This window comes from Mycteria americana, chromosome 1 (assembly GCF_035582795.1).
Source record: "Mycteria americana isolate JAX WOST 10 ecotype Jacksonville Zoo and Gardens chromosome 1, USCA_MyAme_1.0, whole genome shotgun sequence".
NCBI lineage: Eukaryota > Metazoa > Chordata > Aves > Ciconiiformes > Ciconiidae > Mycteria > Mycteria americana.
The window spans coordinates 161,972,961-161,991,591 of record NC_134365.1 but is presented as its reverse complement, the minus strand read 5'-3'; the positions used below and the strand labels follow the sequence as shown (position 1 = coordinate 161,991,591).

The window sequence follows — 18,631 nt, the reverse complement described above, 5'->3', positions numbered from 1 at the left end:
GTAGTAACTGCATATATTACTGTGTGCTTTTGTTCTTGTTCTCCCTGAAACGTGCTCACACTGAAGTCTTAGCAGTGTGGTACGCTTCAGTAAAACACTTAATTATCAACATCATTCAGCACTGTTTTCACTATGACTCTTTATTCTTACTAAGTTTTCCTATGCTTTCATTATACTTCCATCTAACTTGGAAAATATGGTTAAATGTGACAGGTGGTGAATCCACCTGAGAGGTGTTCTAGTGTTTCTCTCTTTCATTTTATAAATTTAATTCAATAAGGCACTGTTTGAATAGCAAGCAAAATGCACATTTTCACCACAGCTACACTACCATTCTTTGTGGAAAGGATACTATTTTTTAAAGAAATCTGAATTTGGCTGGTAAAATAAAATGAATTATTAATGCAACTTGGATAATTCATGGTTTTTCTTTTCCATGTTTTTTCTTGTTTCCTTCCATATGTCTAAAGGAAAAAACCAAATAGTCACTTATTTTCTTTAGTGCCTGCTCAGTCTGTTGAACTATGGTAGCATACTTGCTTTCTTTTAGCCGTTTTGTATTCTCATTGTCATTCTTACCTTGCTGTTTCAGCTTTTCCTCTTCCACATGTTTACATAGTAATTATTTTCCTTGGATTACAGATGAATTGATAGAACCAATGGAGAAGAAGTAACCTCAAAGGGCCACCTAGTCTATCATCTCTCTCAAAGCAAGATCATTGATATCTATGCTATTCTGGGCTATGTTTGTCTAATTTCCTTTTCCATACCTGCAGTGTTGGAGACTCCACATCCCACTAACTCTACTTCACAACGATGCTTTACAGTGATCTGTAACATGGTGGTCACTTGGCACAAAACCCATAAAGCTTCTTACCAATATATATGTGCATTCCAGTATTTCTTTCTGTTTGTCTTTGCAGGAGGCAGGTGAAATCCAATTATGTCATACACTTGTGGAGATTTAAGAAGGTGGTGACTAAGTCTGGATTTTGCTCCTGATGACAACAATCATCACCTGAGCTTAACTAGAATATTTGTTCTGAGAAATGCATGATATCAGAGCTTGGCAACTCACAAGCTGAGCTTAACTGGAACACTTGTTCTGAGAAATGCATGGTTTCAAAGCCTCGCAGTTACAAAGAAAGAAATCATATTCTTAAGAGAAAATATGAATTACACACAGAGAAACTTGTTGCAAGTGATTTAGAACTGGCTAATGCAAGTCAGTTATGTAATGCAGGCAAATTTCTAATAAAGGATACCAAAGTTATGCCTTCTATGATGAAATGGATGGCTATATGGACAAGTGAAGAACAGTGTTTGACACACTGAGTATTAAACCAGAAGGACCCTCATAAACTTGAGGACTGAGTAAGCAAAAGCTTCAGGAAGTTGGACAAGGAAATGTGCAAAGTTTCACACCTGGTGCAGAATAGCTCCATACATCCATGCAGGCTGTGGAGTGGCTGGCTGAGGAAAAGGATCTGGGAGTTACCCTGGGTCTGGATGGGATGGAGTTACCTGGATGATAACTGGAGGAATGTGTTCCTGCCATCAGTAAGGCAAACTGCCTGCTATATTAAGGAGGAGTGTAGCCAGCAGATAGAGGGAAGTTATTATCCCTCCTCTACTCAGAGCTGGAGAGGCTGCACCTGGGACACAGTTCTGGGTACTCCAAGAGGGATGCTGAAACACAGGAGCAGGTACAAGAGGTCAGTGGCCTACAACACACATCTCCAGGAAGACTTGAGAGAGCTGGGTTTGTTTGTTTTGGTGAACAGGGGGTTAAAACATGAAGCTAAACTCTTGTTACTGTGAGATGACAGAGCAGCAAGCAATGGCCAGAAACTGTGACTTGGAGGGTTCAGACTGGACGTCAGGAAAATCCTCTCTCAGGGTTAGGGGAATGAAGTGCTGGAACCAGAGCAGGTGGAACATGCAAAGCTGACCTGATCCAGGGTTAGCAATAGTCCTACTTTAAGTGGGCAGTTGGATAACATGGCCTCCAAAGTTCCCTTCCGAACAAAACATCTATGTTCCCGTGATAAACAAACTAATGAAAATGCTTGCTCATTCTCTTATGAGAGGTGGTGTATTATACTACTGTACTACTGTCCAGAGATAATTTACTCAGAAATTAACTTTATAACTTTCCTGGAAGCACAGAGACTCGATTCTTGCTCATTCTAATATTCAGAAAAAACCACTGTATTTTGCACTTGTATGAATACAGTCTGAATTATCTTCTAGTATATTAACAGATCAGTAGAACTGGATACTTAATTCAAGCAATTATTTTTATTATTTTTTTTTCCCCAAGATGCACTCATGGCTGTCTCAATTTCAAACAGAAGATAAATGCACTTCACTCAATTAGCTGTTTATGAAACTGAAAGTTCCACTTAAGCATGAGCTATGTTATTCCCTCAGGCCCAGTAAACACATCAGACAAATCTTGACTAGAACAGTGAAAATCCTATTGCATACCCCTAGCATCAATTTACAATTTGACTATAGCATCAGCTGTAATGAAAACCAAATAACAAGCTGCCAATTTAAAAAATGTTAGTTTCCCAAACTGTCACAATATATATTTTATAATAAAATGAATTTTTGTGATTTTGGTGAGTATGATTTTCTTATCAACAGACCAGAAAACATTTAAGTTATGCCTTGTATTTTATAAAATAAGGGCATAAACCCTTATGTGAGGGTGACCGAGCACTGGTGCAGGTGGCCCAGAGAGGTTGTAGAGTGTCCATCCTTGGAGATATTCAAGAGCTGCCTGGACATGGTCCTGGGCAACTCTGTCTGGGTGGCCCTGCTTGAGCAGGGAGGTTGGACGAGATGACCTCCAGAGGTCCCTTCCAACCTCAGCCATCCTGTGAGTCCATGAAGCATGGTTTAATAGAGACCAGAATCAGGTTCTGCACTACTGATACTTTGATTATATTTTGGACTATGTGAGACTACTTTTAATTTGCTCAGTTTCCCCACCATTCTGTGCTGTTTACAATTTATCCTCAGCACTGGAGAGAATGCACTGGTTTATACACAACATTTTGACTGGACCTTATCCGCCCTCTCTACTTCAGAAAGCCAGTGGGACTAATAAAGGACTAGATGCCCATTCCTAGATAATGACCCCAGAAGGAATGAGAGTCAGAAGAACCACAGGCACAGAACTTGCTTTTAAGATGAAAAGAAGTGCCCACGGCAAGAGAGAGTGAGACAAAAGTGGGAAACACTGAAGATATGCAGGAGTAATGAAATTTGCTAGAAGCCGTGGTTATTGCTGCTGAGGGAAATGCATCATAATTTTCAGAAAGAAATGGAGCTGTTTGTAACTCAGAGGCACTACTAAATGTGATTGTGTTTTGAAAAAGTTGTTCTAACTGTCTGTAATTCACTTTTACTTGTTTCATTTTCCTCGGAAGGGTGAAGTCCCCACCTCAGAATGGATTTATGTGAAGAGTTAAGCCTCTCTGTGCTCTGACACTGGCAGTGGTGATGAAAATGACCGGTCAAAGTACCCGGGACAGTAGTTGCTACATCCTTGACTTTGTTCCCAGGACTTAACTGCACCAAGACCTCGAGGGGGCAAGGTGAAGATTGGTTTCCAAGCAAGGATCTTCAGAAAATAGGTGTTTTCCCTGGAGTGCAATAAGAAAGTTGCAGGAAGATGAAGAGACCCGAGACCTCCACTTTGCTGCATAATGTAACATTAGATGAGCAGGGACACCTAGGATTGAATGTATGAACTGTCTCTCTGGGTGGTTGAGGGCTATTTATGCCCTTCTTCCTCCTCTTGGGGAAGATGATGTCAAGCTGCAGCTCAGTATATAAAGGGAAAAACAAGTTTTGGATAGAGGAAGATGCACAAGAGAGACATAAAGGTACCGGTCTGTAATGCATATTCCTTCTATGTGGTTGGTTATGTTGAAATATTCAGAATTGGATTAAAATATAATTTGACAAGGTTTAAAAAGTAGGGGGAAAAAGGTAAGAGGTGGACTTAAGCTAGAACAGACTTACAATTCTCTTTTCAGAATGGCAATTTGATCAAGTTGAAGTTGCCCATGGGCAGCTTTACTGTGGAGAGGTATTGCTTTAGATAAAAGCTCCTTAATTCAGGTAGACAAAAATTAAAAAGACACTAGAAGGAATCTTTTCAGAAGGGACATCTTGAGTTATCTCTTATTGTTCTTGACACAAACGCCATTTCTTTTTTTGTCAGATACTCCGAATAGCTGACACTCAGCTACTTTTATTAAGGAGTACAGCATTTACAAGTAAAGTAAAAATAAGAAAAAGAATCTCTCATGTTTTGTGAGTTTGAGTTTTCCTGTGTTCCTTGAACTGAATCCAAAGTTTCAGCTGTAAATTTTATCCTTTCTTATAACTTCTTTTTCTGTTTGTAAAACTCCCCTGCACCACACTGGCATCAACACAGAAACACCGGCAGTGCTCAGGACCAGCAGGCCCATCACTGGCAATGCTCTCTGTCAGCATGACCACCAGATATACCAGGAACACAATTTTCTTATGCTGGAACAGATGCATTGGAGATGTCACAGTTCAGAGCTCACGTAACAATTTTGAGGCAGTAACAAGGAACAATAAATGGTATTTGTTCCTTTTTCTCAGGAGATTAAAGACTGCCTCTTTGTAAATGACTTACAAGCATCCCTAGAAAGTATTAGAAAACAGATGATCCCACACTCTGCTTACTTGACAGAAGTTCCCTCCTTTTCTCTGTGTTCCTCAAAAGTTCATCAGTGATGACCCAGGAAGTAGATGGGAAAGCACAATAAATGTATATTACGTTAATAGATTAATGAAAGCAATAGATTAATAGATTAAAACTGTCTTTTTCTGCCTCTGAAATTTTTCTTCAGAGGAATTCAGAGGTGAATTGATGAGAAGTCCTCCAAGATACAAAACTTTGGCAGAAGCCGTGCTCTGAAGGACCAAGTGGAAGTCAGCAAGATTGAAATTGGAAAGACTGATTTCTGATTCTGTCCTGGTACCTCTGAGAATTTAGTGAATCCAAACAACAGTTTGCTTGGATTCTCCTCCCACTCTGCTTCAGACTTCTCCTGAGCAGGAGAAAGTTCTGTGCTGGTGGAAGAATTAATCAGAATTCTGAATTTCAATTTGCAGGACTTCATTTTTTCTTCTGCATAAGAAAGAATGTAGCCCCTACAGATGTCACAGGTTTTTAATTTTTTTTAAATATAAAACAGTAGGGTATTCTCTTTGTCTACATGTTTCCTCTGTGGTATAGTATAAGAAACATACCAAACAAATTGACATTTGTGTAACCCTAGAGGTGTCAATAACATTTCACAGTTGTAATATAACATAGAATTTCATTAGAAATGTTTTACTGAAACACTGCCATGAAGCCTGCATCTAAACCCATATTTTTAAAAGGTTTTTGATTAGGACAAAGAGACTTGTATTTATCTATCCGTAACAGTAACGCCTGTAAAATCAAGGTACATTCACCTAACTGAAAGAAATGCTTACAACTAGAGCCCTAAGTTTTGTGAAAATTGAATACTTATGGTCTCATAGTTACATTTCTCAATAATATTTTGACAAAGAGCATTCATTTGAATTAGTAATTGTTCATGTTTTCATGAACATGGGTTTAAAGACAGATAAAGTTGCACATTAATTTCTACAGTTCTCCCTGTGTTGTATTCTTGCAGAGTATTAAAAAGAACTAAAGAGCTGTAACATTTCTCAAATGGCATGTAATTATTAGGCACTTTTCAAGAAACTTCACAATTCAGAAATCACACTGAATTCCTAGTACACTGCTTCTCATAAAACACTGCCATACTTCATCTACTCTCACAGCTGTACTTCTCAGATCAGTTATTCCTGTTTATACTGCTTATTTACCTGGGACCAGTCATTCACAATATTCTGGAGATTCACCTGCTTGGTAAGAATGTCAATATAAAAAAAATAATGATCTATAAACTGTAGGCATTGCCAATACACCTCATACCAATGATAGCGATTCTAATGTAAAACCAATAGTGGCATGAAACACTGCAGCATGGTGTAACCAAATAGTAAGTTTAGACATGGGTCTTGGAGACTTAGGGGTGCGTTATTTACTTACGGTGCTGAGTACTTACTTGATAGGGAGTACCGAAATGAGTAAATGAGTGACCATTATTAAAACATTCAGGAAATTCTTCTACAGAAGTCACAGTTCTGAAGTTTTCTTCATTGCACCTTTCCTACTTGAAATACGATTAGCTGTAGTCTATGCTTTCTAGTGTACAACTCCTGTGAATATTTATGTGCATATATATGCAAGAACTAGGCTGGAATTCTTTAGGCAAAATAACACCGTTTATGAAGAGACATGTTTTGGTTAATTTAGAAGGAAGATGTGAAAAGAGCTGAAAAATTATCTTTCCACACGACACAGAATTCAAACACATACTGAAGAAGAACAATCTCTCTCTTGTTGCTGTTCAAGCATATAATAGATCCAGAGAAAAGAGCAATTTACCTTTGATAATGAAGGCAATAGATGTACTACAAAAGGATACACTATCATAAATATTATACTTACAGTAACATTCATGAAAAACAAGGTTATGAGAAATCAGATGACAGTCAAAATATCAAATCACTGCTGACTCTTACCTTAGAATTTTATTGATTGCTGTCTCTTTTTCCAGAAGGTTTCTTGCTCTGATGCTGAAAACAGATTTACGGAGCTATAAAATTAAGAAAAAGACAGTGTACTTTTTAATTGCCGTAAAATACAGCATGTGTATCTGACAGACCAATGAAACATTATGATGCTGAGAGTATGTAAAATTAAACACATAATATTCTCTATCACAAAGCTGTTTTTCACAGTCTGTGGCATGGGTGTCCTTTTCCAGGAAAAGGGTGGTAGAAAAGATCAAAATGGTCACACAGCAAATTCCTTGAGGAATGTGTAAGATCCTAGCCTTATCTTGCAGCTTTCAGCCTCCCTATCCCAACCCTTAGCTAGTTCTGGGAGCAAAGAAGCAGATAGTTTTGTTGACTAGCACTAATATTATTCCCTTTATTACAGATTTCTTTTCTTTTCCAGTTGGCCAAGTCACACCTTTGTCTTAATCCTTGCTACTCCTCCTCCACTTTGGATTTTGACTAAGCTGGATCATCCTCTGGAGATGCCTTGACTATACAGAAGAGCCAGCTAATAAAGCTTAGATGTCTCATTTCAGTGCCTAGAGTTAGGTGAGATGAAAGTAGGTCTCCTGTTTCTTCTGAAACCAGGCCTGCCTGCCTGTTCTTGCCCTTGTCATCTTCACTATCTTTTTTTGTTTGTTTTTTCCCCCCTGATGTAGAGCAAAAAATGTGGTGAGCAAAACGTGCTTGTGTTTGCCTCTGGTCACGAACAGTGTTTTAGGCATATTCTTGTGAACAGGACTTCCTGGACATTAAATGAAAGGACTGGGATACAAGAAAAAACAAGCACTTAATTCCTAAGCAAGTAGTAACAAACATGGCAAATCAAGGAACAAATCACAGCTGAAGAATTTAGCTGAAGAACTGCACCTGTGATGAACAGAAAGCCTCTGGCACCTTCTAAGACTTAATTCTGTCAACTGTTTGGAGATCATTATCTTGAAGCAAATGGTTGAGAGATTTGGCAGCTCCCAGCAATATGTGCCCTGTTTTTGATCGATCTGAGATGGAATCTTTAAGCATATTTCTTTAAAACTATTTATTATAAATATTGGATTTAATTGATCTGTGTCTGACCTAAGGATGTAAGTGATAGATTTCTAAAACACTACCTCAAATCCAGAGTCACTCGACAAACAATTTTGCTAGAACTTCTCTCAAGACTTAGATTGACTCTGATTTACAGTAAGATGTCTTACCTTGAAGAAAAATAGAAGCCTAGAAAATACCTTAAAACTTGTTCATTATACTGGCTGTCCTTAATGAAATGGTTATTGCTTTTTAAGCCACACCTGTAAGAGAAAGCTACAATCTCTTTCCTAACACTTGCCTTTTCAAGTGTGGCCCCTTTAACATTTCTCAAGTCCTAACCCATCTCTGTACAGCCTGTGGAAGTAAGAACATAGATGATTTGAAAACACCACTATTTTGAGATTCTGCAGGTTCCTTAAAAAACCTGCAACTTGAAAACTGAAATAAAGTATGCAACACTTCAGAATGTAGTTTGGAAAAGAAGGTATTGGAGTTCCAGGTAAGACTAAAAAAATAGTAACAGAATTGTTGAATATTTGAATATAAACCAAAAAATTGCTCCATTGCCTAGATATGGTTAACATCAAAATAAACTGAAAATCGCAGTATGAGATATACCATTATATTAAATATTGTGTAGGGGTAAATATTTCATATATTGAAACATATTTGTGTAGGTTTTAACTCATTTGCAGTACCTCAGCACAGGTTTAGTGGATTTATCAGCATGGTACCTTCTTATGGATTTAGATATAACTGACAATGGTGAAAGCAATGGCAACTCTTTCACATCTTTTTTCTTCTAACGTCAGTGATTAGTAACTGGAATCCCAGAAAACTGATTTTTCCCCTTATCAGGATTGCAGAAAGAAACCTCCAAACCACAGGAATATCTATCCTTTTGCAAGGTGTTAGCTAACAATTTTTTTAGGGCTCAACTAGGAACATCAAACTTACGGGAATAACGAAGGTGGAAAACCAGCTTATTTGTTTCAGTTTTTTTTTCTTGTTATAAGTAATTGTTTTAGAATAATTGCAATGACATCAAACATCAGGGGAAAAAAAAGTGTGCTGCCTACTAATGTGTTATGTCCATTTACTTCTAATAACAATTCTTTGCTTGTTAACATCTTAGAAATTGAAAAGATTTCCAACACAGAAAACATTAATTTCCTTTCAAATTTCCAGGTTTTGCTCATCTGATTTCAGAAAAAAGCTGAGGCAAATAATTTCTCCTGAAATTGTCCACCGCTTCCGACATGGCACAGACCACTTCCACTAGGTGTTTAAAGCAGGTGGCAAAACACCTCGGCATCAAGCGTGTGGCCCAAGCAGGGAAATTCACCCAGGTTGTCAACAAGGGAAGGCGCCCTGGGAAAGCGGGAGCGAGGAGTCGACTTCTCTTCGAAGACTTTACAAGGAGACTGGGCGCTTGTACAGATACATTTAGTGCTTCCCCAAACCAAGCGTTAAACCGTCTAGTGCCAGCAAGGAAGAAGAAGGTCTCAAGAAAAGCTGCCAGCAGATCTAAGCCAAGGGCTTCTTACATCTGGCACATTCGTCTACCAGGGACTGCTGAATCCTCCCCCTAGGTAGCAAGACTTACAAAGGAGGCGGCAGTGGCCTATGTTTTGCATAAAAGCATACTGCTAAATCCCTTGCACGCCTCAGCTGGAAATGATTTCACCCCATTTTTGATGCCTTCGGTGAACACCCTAGTTGTCTGCTGGAGATTCGTAAGGACAGCGCTGCGCTCAGGTATTTGGCCACCGCAGGGTCAGAGGTGCAACACCCACAGAGCCAGAGAGATGAAGCGAAGCAGTAGGAAGGAGCCCATGTCTGGAGCCACGGAGATGGGGGAGAAAAGACTGGGCTCTGGTTCCTACTCCCAAAGCTGTTCATGAATTTTATTCAGTGAGGCTTAAACAAATAAATGCTTAAGAAGTCACGGGAATGGGGAAAGGGACCAGAACACAGGGTGTTGCACCAGGTTATTTGTGCAAAGAGTGCATTTACTTTTCCTGCACTTTTTTTCAGAAGGACTAGCTGTGAAACTTGCACCTGAGGCAGTACGTCCTTGGGCACTGACCATGGTCTAAGCATACCCAATGGACTGAGGCTTAGGTGAAGTTTTGAAGGTTTGTTACCATCCTGTCCGCCTCTGCATTGTGATAGAATTTAGATTGGAGCCAGGTATCCAGTCCTTTAATCCAGGAATACATGAGCATGCACAAGATCCTATGCTTTGCTGCCTAGGGATCTCAGTGGTCCAAAATGGAACTGCTAATACAACCCAGGCACTTCCAAGGATTACGGCTTTTGAAGATGATGGTCCTCGTTGCTCTTTATGATTTATGAGTCCTTGCTTCAGCAGAACCCTGGTGAATTTATCTTAAATTTAAAATATCCAGAAGAAGCAATACAAAGTAATATTTTTAGATATGCACGACTGATCCGTTTCTCATATTTAAAGGAGTCAGCAGTCAGTCAAACAGCAACATGCATATGTCAATATGCGTGTTGAAGAAAATCAAACATTACTATAGACTTTTAAAACATGTGTCCTTATTTCTATATTAGATAAATAAATGAAACTGCTTCCCATTTAATTTTCCAAATTTGCATAGCACACCAGGCAAATGCAATGGAACTGTACAAACGGAAAATGGAGGTGATGATCAGTATTTTGTTTAATAATGTCTAGATGCCGCATGCTGGTGTAGAAGGAGGCTGGCAATTAAAACTTGCGATACCTGCCGAGTTCTTGAATGTTGCAGAGGAAATTATTAGCAGTGTTAATGTACAGAAGACACTACTCGATCAGATGATGTGGAATTAAATAAGTACAGTATACTCTACTGAGGTTATTTTAGGGTATATCTGTTTAGCCTGCTGGGTTTTTTATTACAGATTGTGATGTACTGTGAGGACACCCTCAGTGTATCTTTATTAGCCATTATTTATTTATTTACTTCTTTATGCAGCCTATAAGTACACCCAGTGCAGAAATAACAGTGCCATACAGCTTTCTGCTATAGAGCATTATTTTTTGGCATAAGACACTGTCCTGAAATCACCTAACAGCATCTGATTACTGTGAAATATGTTTTCAACAACACATTTTAAAGAACTCCTGCAGGTTACTTCAATCTGTAAGAAACAGCTGTGACAGGTAGGTCAGCAAATTACCTATAATATTTCCTGGGTGAAAAGGTTTTAGATGCAAAGCATGTGCTGCTACGAAACCATGAATAAAGCTCATGTCTTGGTTCCCACATTTCTTTGAGTTTATTTACACAGACGTGCCCGTAGACACGGAATTAGGAGATCTGCAGGTAGTACTTCTTCCACAAATGCTGGCACCTTCACTGCTGCTGTTGGCAGGACAGACTTCAGGCAGACAAAATGACTCGGTCCAGTCAGTGTGAACTGGATCTGAATGCTACATCATATGAAATCACATTTGTCCAAAACGACAAGGACAAAGCAATAAACCACTGTAAATGTTGTGAAAGAAGCTAAATCACAGAACATTGTTGCTCTGCAAGTGCCACCCGCTGCTTTGAAAAGGTACTGCAGACATTTTAAATGACAATATTTATTTAGTAGCATATTTTAAAAAATCCAGGCTTTCTACCCTGGAAAAGGAAAACCCTTGGCATAAGATTGAAAGCAAATCAACACAGGACAGTACCTTTGCTAGTTGACAGCTAAGGACCGTGGATCAGTCCTACACCCTAGGTGTATTGGCACAGCACTGCTGACTTCAGGGGGATCTATGCCAATTTATAACAGCTAAGATATGGCTCAGTGGTGTTAAGTTTTGAGAAATACCATTCATTGTCAAGGTTTTGATATATTTTCCTAGCGACATGTTTGTGGTGCACAAACCCCAGCAAACACTGCGTAAACCAATTGTTTTCAATCTGAATTTGACAGAGAATTGTATGCTATCAACAGGTAAACACTGTGGTGATGTAGTGTATTATTTTTGTATCAGACTACTGCAGAGCTGGCAGAAGAGACAAGCATTGGTGGGTGTTCCGCAACATAACGTGAGATAAAGTCATAAGTACATAATGAGATATAAATGTCTGAAATGTTTGGTTGACAATAGGGAAAAAAAGTGCATGCAATGTGTTTTTCTAAGGGATTTCTTAAGTGTTGTATGAAAATTAGGAATTTTAGCTTAGTGCTGTTAATAGCAATCTTTTTTAGGCAACTGCAGGACCATATGGGAATAGTCTTCTGTACCATGCCAGAAATTCCAAGCAATGAGAAAAAAAATCATCCAAAGCTTCTGTTTCAGTTTGGAATTTGTTGGATGCCAACTGATGGTTTATGTAGACTTGCAGAATGAACAGATTGTTAGGTATTATACTGTTATTTAAACATGTACAGCTTCTTGGGAAAATATGAATAGTCAGTAAAATAAGCAATACATGAGAATGATTTTTAAGAAAGAGCGAGGAAATATTTGGGCAGAATCTGTTCAAAGCTTGAGCATTCCATTACATATAGGATATTTTTGGCCCACAGGAGTTTGCTGTGTAGCCTCTCAAAAGCATACATTATTATTTGTTCAACAATATTCTGCCTATACATCTTTGGCTTGAAGAGATCGGACTCTATGAAAATGAATGCAACAAAAATACGAAGACTGATGGAAGGCCAGACTGCAAGTTGTTGGTAGGTACCTAACAAAATGTTCAAAAGAATTTAAGTAGGTTAAGTGACTAAATCCTATAGAAATCAGTGGGGAATTTCTTAAGCTCTTTTGAAAACTTCGCTTAATGCCTACAGAATCATAAAGGATGCAATTACAAAGGATGTCTAGAGATCACGTAATCCATTTCCCTCTCTCAAAGTAGAACTAACTATTTTCATTTGGACTGTGAAAATCTGGCCCTTGGCAAGGTTGTCCTGTATAAGAAACAGGCTTGCTAAACAGTCAAGAAAGTGCTCTAGCATGAGATAAGTGCCACAAGGAGTCAAAGGCCATCCCTTTTGATCAGATGTCTAGAATGAGAAGTGGGCATAATCTCCTTAACTCTTGGGAGTCATTGACCTGAAATAGCCTTAATTCCTTTTGTAGCCCTTGATTGCTGCCTATCTCTTAAGGAAAGCCATGTTCTTCTAATTAGCTGACTACTGGTCTGGAAAATCTACATGTCCTTTCATAACCAAGAACCTTTTTCAATTAAGTCTGAGAATGTGGACAAGGCTAATATTAGCATACTCATAAAACCCTCAAAGACTTAAAGGGGATGATAATAGTCCATCTCAGACACGTGGGGGAGCAGTTCCAGGGAGGGAGAAGAATCCCTCTCTTTTATGTCTTGTCATACTATGGTGGGGCTTTTCCCTTTGGCATATCTGAGTTTTTTACTTTCAGCGGTTTAAAGGGTAGGTTTTTTTCATAGAATCATAGAATGGTTTGGGTTGGAAGGGACCTTTAAAGGTAATCTAGTCCAACCCCCCTGTGATGAGCAGGGACATTTCAACTAGATCAGGTTGCTCAGAGCCCCGTCCAACCTGACCTTGAATGTTTCCAGGGATGGGGCATCTACCACCTCTCTGGGCAACCTGTTCCAGTGTTTCACCACCCTCATTGTAAAAAAATTCTTCCTTATATCTAGTCTGAATCTGCCCTCTTTTAGTTTAAAACCCTTACCCCTTGTCCTATCACAACAGGCCCTGCTAAAACATTTGTCCCCATCTTTCTTATAAGCCCCCTTGAAGTATTCAAAGGCTGCAATGAGGTCTCCCCAGAGCCTTCTCTTCTCCAGGCTGAACAACCCCGACTCCCTCAGCCTTTCCTCACAGGAGACGTGTTCCAGCCCTCTGATCATATTGGCAAATGCAACCTTGGATAGATTTGTTTTCTTTTGTTTTCTATCTTTACTCAATGCAGGAGCCAGGGAGACCTTGGGAAAAGCTGGTAAAGAGGGCTGGGTAGATTACTCATGGAAGCCAACAGCAGAGTGCAAGTGAGGACTCCTGGCCAAGCTGATGTGGGGTTGTAATACATTCTGCTGGGTGCACAGCAATGGAGGAGAAGGTTCCACTCCACATCTTGAGCTGGGGATCTTCAGGCTCTAGGGAAGAAGGGACTGCCAGGCTGGGCTGGACTGGGAATGGAAGAAGACTGATATGGACTGGGAGTTTCAAGTGGAAGGTAACTTGGGTTGGGGGAACAAGGAAGAACATTACTGCTGGTTGTACAAGCACATGCATATAATTCCCTTCACTAGAACAAAGCCATCACAATTATATTTAATCAGTTCTTGTGAATGAGTCCTGTAAGTGGGTGAGGGAGACTGAAGGGCTTGGAGAAGGAGATCTAGGTTCCTTGGTAGGAGCAGGGAAAGGGAGAGTACAAGGCTCAAATAGAAGGGCTTTCCTGTAACCCAGCCGCTCATTGCCTCTCCTTTCACTCCAAACTAGTGCATGCTCTTTTCTGTCAAAACACAGCAGCCCTAAAAATTTTGCCATGTCTGAATTTTTTTTGATTAAAGAAACAGGAAGAGCATGATCAGCCCCTTGCATTTTAATGCGTCTTCACAGCCTTTGTATCAAACCCTTGAAATCTTTTAGCACAAAACTGACGAAGTAGAAAGCTAATGCCAGAAAGAAGTGCTGAATTACAGCACTTTGAAAATGGCAAAGTATCCAGTCCCCAGCCTCTTTTCTCTCAGAATGTAATTGAAAATTGGTCTTTTCCAGGCAGAATTTTGAACATGTTATGTAGAGGCAAGAGTGACAAAGCACTTTAAAATCATCAGAAGCCAGAGACAGACCATAACAAGAAGAGAGTCTTGTTACCGTTGCAGTTCTGTCTTCTCTGCTCTGAAGACAAACATGGTCACAAAAGTTAAACATTGCCAGCTGAAATGTGTATGTGGTAAAATACTTAATGAGAAAGTGTCTTTTTCTATAAATTGATTATTTAGACACAGGGACATATCCATTTTACCTGAAAATAAACAAAATCTTTAAAAAATGCAAAATAGACAAAGAGGTGTCCTGATTAATTTTCAGAAAACCTGAAATACATCACTGTATTCACATATATTAACTTCATTAGAAAGATCTGATGAGAACAGACATGGGACAAAAATTATCTTCTTTGAAAATCAACACTGTAATGAGCAAGAAAATGCTGTATTCATAAGCCATTCTCATTCTAGCAGGTAGATTGTTTTAATGACTTTTCTGAATGTTATAGCTAGATAGATTTTGGCAATATCCTGTGAATGACATAAATAGGTAAGACTGAAGCACTTGGCTGTGTTTAATTACCAAGTGGTATATGGAAACTGAAATTGCAGGACAGAGTTCTGCTCAGATATTCAGTAAAGGGAGATCAAGATAAAGTTTGAATGATTTTTCTTGATACTTATGCACAAAGTTCTGCAAGAATTACTTCAGAAAAAAAGTAGTATTTATTAGTGTTTAAAATAAGTAATCTTTTCTACTTGGAATCCAAGTGCAATTACACTTTATTAGTTTCTGCTATAATCAAAATTAATGTGATAAAATTATTCTTTCAAATTACTTAGAGAAAAGAATAATCAGGAACACAACAGAATGCTATTGTACTTTTTGTGCCAATATTCTGCTTTGCACAACAGACTGCCCAAAGTAAAGTTCAGAAGAGGTTGATTAACTTGGGACATAAACTTATTACAATAAGAAGTAGAAATTCTGGAAATGACAATTTATGAATAAATATTGTACCCTTGGTTCTTTTCTAAGAAGGAAAAAATACAAATAAAGTTTATGAGTATGTCTTCATGCCTGATGATTTTCTGAAAGGTATCTTGGGACATTCTGTCTTCAATACTGAAAGCTATGCCTTAGAAAAGCTGAAAGGCTATTCCAGCTTTTACAATTACAAATACTTTCTGCAAGGAAAAGTCCTTTCGGAATACTCTCAGAATATACGTGGTTCTTTTTGCAAGAAACAGAATAGTTAATGAAAGAAGCTGAGCACAGATCAGAAAAAGACATGCTGGAACAAATTGCCAGATTAAACAACAACATCTTATCAAGAATAGGTGGCACGTCTCAGCAGCTCACAAATGGCATATCTATGATGTTAACCGAACATGCATTATAAGTTGTGGGCAATCTTGTGTGTTGAATTTGTGTGTGAAATTGTAAACAGATAAAACCATAAACTTTCCCTGAGGTGTCGAGAGACAATGATTTCTACATAAATCAGAGGGAGTTGATCTCCAAGGAAGTACTCCGACTCCTCCAGGATGAGGCTTATAATTGGGTTGATGTTTGTGTTCCATTCCATCTAACTTTAATGATCATCAGCAGGATCATACCTGGGAATGAAGCCAAATAGCGTAAAAAAAAGCGGGTGCAAAGCTCAGCAGCCCACCTGCAAGGCAACACAGGTCATCATGAACATATCACTTCGGTGCTCTATTCCGTGCACCAACTCCCCAAAGAATGCAGAATCCAGCACGAGGCCTGCTGCTTAACATTCATAGTCCTCCATGGTAATGGCTCTGGCTACCTCTGAGATCAGCTCTCACTTTCCGACCATGGCCTCCTGTCATACAGGAACTGTAACTAGGAAATCAATGGGAGAGGCATATGGTGTGGGAGGTTGAGATTTCACAGGAGCTAGACCTTAATGATGGATCTTGCTCCCACAGGAAAAAGGAATGGCTACTAACTTCACTGCTTGCAGAGCTAAAACCAAAACTCATACATATGAAAGGAAACAGAAAGGAAAGAGGATGATAAAGAGGACAGAAAAGAGAAAATATGTTTGCTACTATCCAGTTAATGTTACAAATGCAGAAATAAGAGGGCTGGCTTGTTTACAGCCCTTCAATTAAATGGGAGATGCTCAAAGTCTGAACTATAAAATACGTGGATATATTAAATGCTCTTTTGCTTTGTTTTGTAATTCACTCCTGCTGTGCCACTGCTGTAAACATGCACATGGGTATCTGTATGTATGGAGCCATAGGCATTTTCAAAGTTCATCTCATGAGCCTGTCAGGTTTGAATTTTACTTTAACAGCAATGTGCTGTGCTGTGTGGCCAAAGATAAGCAACCAATTCAGGAGTGTCCTCCTCACAACAATTCTCTGCAGAGCTTGGTAAAAGTTGTATGTCTCTTGGGAAAGCATTCTGAGATGTTTCTGTGCTCCTCTGATTCTAGCCTTGAAGTTAAGAAGCCAAGGCCAGTGCTCTACAGCCAACTCAGCTGTATTTTACTGGACATCTGATTTGTGATTTGCTGCTTTCCAACATTTATCAGAAGTCCTGGCTAACTGGGGAGGTCCCAGCTGACTGGATATTAGCGAATGTGACACCCATCTACAAGAAAGGCTGGAAGGAGAACATGGGGAACTACAGGCCTGGCAGCCTGACCTCGGTACTGGGGAAGCTGGTGGAGCAGATCATCTTCATTGCCATCACACGGCATGTAGAGGATAACCAAGGGATCAAGCCCAGCCAGCATGTGTTTAAAAAGGCAGGTCCTGCTTAACCAACCTGATCTTCTTCTACAAGGTGACCAGCCTAATGGATGAGGGAAAGGCTGTGGATGTTGTCTACCTAGACTTTAGTAAAGCCTTTGACGCGGTTTCCCACAGCATTCTCCTGGAGAAACTGGCTGCTCATGGCTTGGACAGGTGTACTCTTCACTGGGTAAAGAGCTGGCTGGGCCCAAAGAGTGGTGGTGAATGGAGTTTAGTCCAGTTGGCGGCCAGTCACAAGCGGTGTTCCCCAGGGCTCTGTGTTGGGGCCAGTTCTGTTTAATATCTTTATCAATGATCTGGACGAAGGGATCGAGTGCACCCTCAGTAAGTTTGCAGAGGACACCAGGTTGGGCAGGAGTGTTGATCTGCTTGAGGGTAGGAAGGCTCTGCAGAGGGGCCTGGACAGGCTGGATCGATGGCCAAGGCCAATTGTATGGGGTTCAACAAGGCCAAGTGCTGGGTCCTGCACTTGGGTCACAACAACCCCATGCAATGCTACAGGCTTGGGGAAGAGTGGCTGGAAAGCTGCCAGGCAGAGAAGGACCTGGGGGCGTTGGTCGACAGCCAGCTGAACATGAGCTGGCAGTGTGCCCAGGTGGCCAAGAAAGCCAATGGCATCCTGGCTTGTATCAGAAATAGTGTGGCCAGCAGGACTAGGGAAGTGATTGTGCCCCTGTACTCGGCACTGGTGAGGCCGCACCTCGAATCCTGTGCTCAGTTTTGGGCCCCTCACTACGAGAGGGACATTGAGGTGCTGGAGCGTGTCCAGAGAAGGGCAATGAAGCTGGTGAAGGGTCTGGAGCACAAGTCTTATGAGGAGCGGCTGAGGGACCTGGGGTTGTTTAGCCTGGAGAAAAGGAGGCTGAGGGGAGACCTTATGGCTCTCTACAACTACCTGAAAGGAGGTTGTAGCGAGGTGGGGGTCGGTCTCTTTTCTCAAGTAACAAGCGATAGGATGAGAGGAAATGGCCTCAGGTTGCACCAGGGGAGGTTTAGACTGGATATTAGGAAATTTCACTTCACTGAAAGGATTATCAAGCATTGGAACAGGCTGCCCAGGGAAGTGGTGGAGTCACCTTCCCTGGAGGTATTTAAAAGATGTTTGGACGAGGTGCTTAGGGACATGGTGTAGTGGTGGACTTGGTAGTGCTAGGTTAATGGTTGGACTTGATGATCCTAAAGGTCTTTTCCAACCTATATGATTCTGTGATTCTGTGTTGCAAAACTTACAGCTCGTTTAGGTTTTTTTGTCCCCTAAAACTTGCTGTGACTATCCCTCAGACTCTTGTGAGAGCCACCACAGTGAGATGTCCTTATTTTCTGCCAACTTTTTTTTCTCATCCACCCACTCACACAAAAATGTTTCCATA

General features: G+C 40.1%; 1 protein-coding gene across 1 annotated transcript in view; it reads right to left on the bottom strand.

The window, feature by feature from the left end:
- NALCN (sodium leak channel, non-selective) overlaps nt 1–18,631 on the bottom strand; it is a 256,162-nt gene that overhangs the window by 40,846 nt on the left and 196,685 nt on the right. The window contains 1 exon segment of the mRNA XM_075526265.1: nt 6,679–6,752. Within this exon segment, the coding sequence (XP_075382380.1) occupies nt 6,679–6,752 (74 nt within the window).